Source organism: Gymnodraco acuticeps, unplaced genomic scaffold (genome assembly GCF_902827175.1).
Source record: "Gymnodraco acuticeps unplaced genomic scaffold, fGymAcu1.1, whole genome shotgun sequence".
Taxonomy (NCBI): domain Eukaryota; kingdom Metazoa; phylum Chordata; class Actinopteri; order Perciformes; family Bathydraconidae; genus Gymnodraco; species Gymnodraco acuticeps.
This window is the reverse complement of record NW_022992149.1, coordinates 702,650-709,098: the sequence shown is the minus strand read 5'-3', so window position 1 is coordinate 709,098 and position 6,449 is coordinate 702,650. Positions and strand designations below refer to the sequence as shown.

The 6,449-nt window shown below is 43.0% G+C and overlaps 1 protein-coding gene across 1 annotated transcript; it reads left to right on the top strand.

Moving 5' to 3' along the window:
- Positions 1-250: 250 nt before the first annotated feature.
- Positions 251-2,987, top strand: LOC117538355. The gene is made up of 7 exons (XM_034203964.1): positions 251-278; positions 372-455; positions 1,284-1,395; positions 1,520-1,694; positions 1,827-1,977; positions 2,468-2,546; positions 2,825-2,987. The coding sequence occupies exons 1-7, from the start codon at positions 251-253 to the stop codon at positions 2,835-2,837; spliced, it is 642 nt and encodes a 213-aa protein (XP_034059855.1). The 3' UTR covers positions 2,838-2,987.
- Positions 2,988-6,449: the final 3,462 nt, after the last annotated feature.

Below are 6,449 nucleotides of genomic sequence, written 5' to 3'. Positions count from 1 at the left end.
AGCTCTCATAGGAATGAATGAGGCCCCGCCTCCCACGCTGTATCCAGTTCTTATTATACATCCATGCTCCACACTCGTTGCTTTGGAACAGCCCTCAATATGGCGGACCCTCCGCGTGAACGCGCAAACGGAGGGGTAGGGGTAGGGTGTAGGGGGCGGTTGGGAATGGGCCACAGTCGGCAAGCGAGGGAACGCCCACAAAACGTCACATCCGGTTCGCGCTGAGGGGGAAAATAAACCGGCTTCCACAATGCCCAGGAGCTGCAGTGTGCCCTTTTGTACAACTAACAAGCTTAAAAATCCAAATCTAAAATTTTATATTTTGCCCAACGGGAGCACAGAGCCCAGGAGAAGAACCCGGTGACTTCAAGCGATCCGTCGGGAGGATGAGTTAGGCCACCTTTGGGATCCAAAATCCAAACATGTGTACGTCTGTAGTCAGCACTTCATTACAGGTATGACAACGTTATTCACACAATAACAGTGTTAAATTGTTTCGTAGTTAACATGAATGTTCAATTACTAGTTTTAAGAGAAGTTAACTAACTACTACGTTATGCAGGCTACCTTGCTTGAGTATACAAAAACACAGCTATGCTAACAACACTGGTGGTAGCTTCCGAGCTTTCTGCAGTTAAAATGTATTTCACCCCCTTCTATCCCCTTCTCATTTCGTTTGTGAACTGTCTTGCCCTAGGCTTAAAAAACTAGGACATAGCCCACCCAGACTACACACCCTCGCTGTTCCCACATAAAAAGACAAAGTCTCCCAAGTCAGTACTTCAGAGGCTGGAGAGAAGGAGGAAGCGTGAGGGTGTTCAGTCTGCCCAACCAGAATCCCCAACATCAGAAGCTCCCATACCTCTTCAGGAGTTAGAGAGAAAACAACTTTATGAAGAATTGTATAATTTAAGAAGAGAAAGAGATGAGGCCATGAAGGAGCGAGCTGAAGCCATCAGAGAATTGGAGACGTTGAAAATGTCGGTAAACACTGTGAGAGAAAATGACACTAAATGTAAAGTCATGACAGGCCTGTCATGGACAGTATTTGACACTCTTCATCAGTACCTGGTACAGTTTGTTAAGTCACAGAAAACATCCAAGATGTCAACACAAGACCAGCTCTTTATTACTCTGGTGAAACTGCGGCAGAACCCCTCAACCGATATGATGTGTGGAATATTTGACCTGGCACATAGATATAGCACTTTCCTGGATGTATTCTCCCGATGGTTGGATTTGATGTACGCCAACATTTCTTTTTTGATTAAATGGCCTGATAGAGTGTATCAGAAGCACAGTACCAGCAGAGGTTCTCTTCCACTGCCCTAGAGTGACTGCAATTATCGACTGCTTTGAGATCAGAATTGAACACTCAAAGAAGCTGAAAACAAGGTGAGATATTTTTCTTTTTGATAGCATGCATAAAGTGTCGGGTTTTTGTAATACTTACCTGGCTGTCTGTGTATATGTACATAATTTATAGATAAGTATTACTAACGACTGTCTCTTCTCACAGAGCTATCACCTACTCAAAATACAAAAACTGGACAACAGTGAAGTATTTCATTGCATGTCACCCATCTGGCTCAATCACATATCTCTCCAAAGGCTGGGGAGGGAGGGCTTCAGATGTGCATATTGTAAGGAACTCAGACTTCTTATCTCAGAAGTTCCACCATGCAGGAGATCAGGTAACAATTGAACTGTTTTTTTTTTTCTAATTTAAGTATTATTTGTGAATTTATTATTTACCCATAGTTACCATTTTTGAGTTACTGTTGAAGTAAAGTAGTGTTTTTAAGTATTTGTTATGTTTATTTCAGATTTTAGCCGACAGGGGCTTCACTTTGAAGGATGACTTTGCTGTTCTGGGTGCACAGCTCATCACACCGTCTTTCACGAGGGGCCGAAAACAACTGTCAGCCGAAGATGTTGCAAATTCTCGTGTGACTTCGAACATCAGAATTCACATTGGTAAGTATAGAGTCAGCAGTCAGATTCATACAGTATGTACATTTTAATGTTTTTGGTATTCAGAGTGTGCTGCATCATCAAATCACTGTTGCTACTTGCCGCTGACGTGGTTCACATTTCCCTAACTAAATTAATTACTGTAACAGATCCGGGTTAACAAGTGCTGAGACGTTATTCAATTAATCACATCAACGAGTACATGTGTAATCCCTACTTTGTAGGGTGTCTTAAGATAACATTTGATCTTAAAAACATGTTATTCTATATTTAAATACATTGAACTGTTGTTCACATTTAGTGCAATATCAAGATAACAGGAAGTTAACAGGGATCTTTCTTCACTTTAACATGAAAAAGAAACACTAATTATAGGACACAATGCACTGACGATATGATATAACAGGTCAACTGTGCTACTCCTGTGAAACTCAAACATAACAATGTAGATAAACAGAATTTTAACAACAAATATGTGATCTATGGTCTGCAGAGAGTCATTGGTGCCCTGAAGAGCCGGTACCACATTCTGGATGGCCCACTTCCTCTGCGCCTGGTGAAGAGACTGCAGGATGAGAGAGAGAAGAGGCCATGATGGATAAGATTGTGCATGTCTGTGCCGCACTAATGAACCTGTCTGGCAGTGTCATGTACAACCGTTACAGAATCTGAGAGTAAGAACAAAATCAATCATCATTCATTTAATAATGAGCAACAGAGAACAATATTTTATGCAACTTTTTTATACAACAAAGGAGTCATTATTGTTCCAATTGTGCCATTTAGCAGGTTCAGTTGAGACATAATGGATCTTTCTAATCAAAACCACCTGTTGTTTGTCTTTCCACAGGTCCCTGAACTGATCTCAGTGCTGCTCTGCTGCTGCACACCCTGTCACCCTGCCTCTGATGCCTGACGCTCTGCCTCTGATGCCTGACGCCCTGCCTCTGATGCCTGTCACCCTGCCTCTGATGCCTGTCACCCTGCCTCTGATGCCTGACGCTCTGCCTCTGATGCCTGACGCCCTGCCTCTGATGCCTGACGCTCTGCCTCTGATGCCTGACGCTCTGCCTCTGATGCCTGTCACCCTGCCTCTGATGCCTGACGCTCTGCCTCTGATGCCTGTCACCCCTGCCTCTGATGCCTGACGCTCTGCCTCTGATGCCTGTCACCCTGCCTCTGATGCCTGACGCTCTGCCTCTGATGCCTGACGCTCTGCCTCTGATTCCTGTCACCCTGCCTCTGATTCCTGTCACCCTGCCTCTGATGCCTGACGCTCTGCCTCTGATGCCTGACGCTCTGCCTCTGATGCCTGACGCTCTGCCTCTGATGCCTGACGCTCTGCCTCTGATGCCTGTCACCCTGCCTCTGATGCCTGACGCTCTGCCTCTGATGCCTGACGCTCTGCCTCTGATGCCTGTCACCCTGCCTCTGATGCCTGACGCTCTGCCTCTGATGCCTGACGCTCTGCCTCTGATGCCTGTCACCCTGCCTCTGATGCCTGACGCTCTGCCTCTGATGCCTGACGCTCTGCCTCTGATGCCTGTCACCCTGCCTCTGATGCCTGACGCTCTGCCTCTGATGCCTGACGCTCTGCCTCTGTTGCCTGATGGTCTGCTGCCACTTGTGTTGCCTGATGGGTCACTCCCTGTGCTGCTTTCGACTGGACTGTGTTCTGCCTACTTAGCAGAAACATATACAGTGCTTATCATAAATGAGTACACCCCCTTTGAAAAGAACACAAGAACAATTTGATCAACAATATCAACAATTATTATCTGATTTAGTATCAAAGTCACAAGTATAGAACATTTTGTACAGCCCATTATTCATTCTATTTGTAGCCTATGTATGTTTTCATGTTGTAAATAAATGTATAGGCTTTGTGATATTTGATTTCGTACATATAGTCTAGTAGTCTATGTTGATACTGAATGAAATAGCTATAATATGCTTCAAAATGAATTGGTATAAATAAATATGTAACTCTGTCACAGTGACTTATTTGTTACCATTTTTACACTGATAGGAAATTCAACCACCTACCTGTGCATCTTTCAGCTCCCGAAGTTTGTGTTGTATGTGTTGTGACCAAAATGTTTGCATCACATTAATGGCACCACTGATGAAGTCCTCATCTCTTTGTACTCTGAATATCAGGCAGGTCTGAGGAGGAGTCCAAGTGATGAAGTCTGCATACATCCGTCTGGTAACAAACATCTGCATTTGGACCTATCAAATGCAATGCAATCATAACACTAATATGTACATTATAGACAGTATGCCATCTGTGGATAATTGCACAAAATGCTCCAGACTTATTAGAGGTGTGCAGGTCTATGCAGGTGAAATATTACCTGAGTGAAATATGCATGACTTCTCTTTAAGCTTGTCAGACATTCCAGATGTCCTCTTTTGTCCTCAAGCCACTGTTGATACCCAGTAGAGGTGTCTTGCCACCACCTGTAAGGACACTTAGCCTCTCTAACACCCTCACCACAGCAGTCACAGGAAACATAGCCATCACATGAAACCCCCAGGTATGGCATAGTTTGGCAGATGCGGAAGCCAGCCTTTGCGGCTTCTCTGTCACCCTCCAGGATGGCTTTACATCACATCGGATGAAGGTAGTTTATGATGGAGCACAACTCCAACAAAGCCACTTGTAAAAAAGTTGTGTGCCTCCAGGGACCGATAGTTCTTTTGGCGTGTGTGTGTAAATCCCTGCGTGATAACGTACCGAGTCGTCAATAACCAATATGTATATGCAGCTCATGATGGCTATTGTGCAATAACAACCATTGTGTGATGAACAAATTCACTAAAACGTGCTAATTTCCTTGTTAGACATATAAATTATGTGAGGTTTAATTCATCAGTTAACGTGATTTTGCCTCTTACCGGGTGATTCAACCAGGTAGCAGAAGATATCCGGGAATGAAACTTCAGGCCATTCAGTCGGAGCATTCGTCCACTCTTTAATAAGATATGGACAAGAATCCGATCCTATTAAATACAAAATGTTAAGGTATCTATCCCTGGAAATGGGCTGCAATGAATCAATATATGACATGTTTGTTTAACATTTAAAATCCGCGCGCTTACAGTACTCCGGGCGAGGGGGAAATGATTGTTTTCCCCCTCGAAATGCCCCGCCCCCAACTGTGACGCGACGCCGACTGTATGTATAGGATTTTAGAAATAGCTCAAAATAAGATCTGTGGGAAACGTACCTGTTAGATAAATGCACGTTTTGTTCAGCCGGATAATATCCACATGTCTGCCCTACTTTTATAATTTTCGAATAATAAATCTATCGATTAGATTTATGATAGACTTTTTAAACTACAAGAAGATAAGGAGGACTTTTACAAAAAAGTCATAGAGATTTTTGTACATAGGGATAGGCAAATGGACTTCATCTTCAAGTCAAGGTAAGACCGCAATTTTATTGAAAATGGGATGCGAACAATTCAATATTTAAATGATAAAATTACATTTTTGGGTATCCTTTTGTTGAACTGTCTGTTCAACCTCACTGCACGTCACTGCAGAGGCTTATATGTAGACATCTACGTTTTTTGTGCCCCACCACTTTTGTACATATACAAACGCCACTGCACGCTTCTGACCATATGTGGAAGTACAACTTCCTACAGGTTCAACCTCTACCGGCTGCAGCTGGACCCTTCTCTTTGAGAGTGAGGCGGCGCAGTTTCTCTCCACGGGCTGCGGAAGCGAAATGCTTGATGGGAACGACGTTCTTATTATACATTCATGCTTCAGGCGAGCTTTTTGAGACCTCCACCGGCTGCAATCGGCTATTCTCGTCTACTTTCGAGGCGAGCCGCAGCTCATCTCAAACAAGCCTAGTAATGTAGGAGAGTCTGCACATCCTAAATTAAATATGAATTATAGCGGACAAATTATTGTTAAGATAAGATCAGTGTGTGCAAACTTTACAACACCAAGTATATGATGGGCGTGTATATTCCAAGTCAATATCAATATAAGGGTAGATACTATCCTACAGTGACTTCCTCGTCCCTCAGAAAAGTTTCGTTTCATTGGGGAGTTCACAAGAAACTATCTGTGATTTGCACTGATGTTGCTGCCCTCTTAAGTTTCGATTCGTACAAAATGGCTTTTGACTTGTTTGGAAAACGAAACACACTGTATGTGCCGGGAAACGACGATTGGGGGTTGGACATCAGCAGCCTTTATAAATAGGAGAACTGATGAAACATCATTTATTTGGCAAACTTGGTACAAGCTGAACCGAACGGACAACTCTTCAAATATGAATGAGGTAGGCCTACTGTTGTTTCCATTTAGATGTTTTACTTTTGTGTTATTTTCATTAGCATCCGATTAAATAAAAGTATGTTTAAGGTTATATTTGGGGAAATCTAACTTTTATAGAGGACTATTTTGATACCAGTGAAATAAAAAGGTTCTGATTGATAAAGATTACA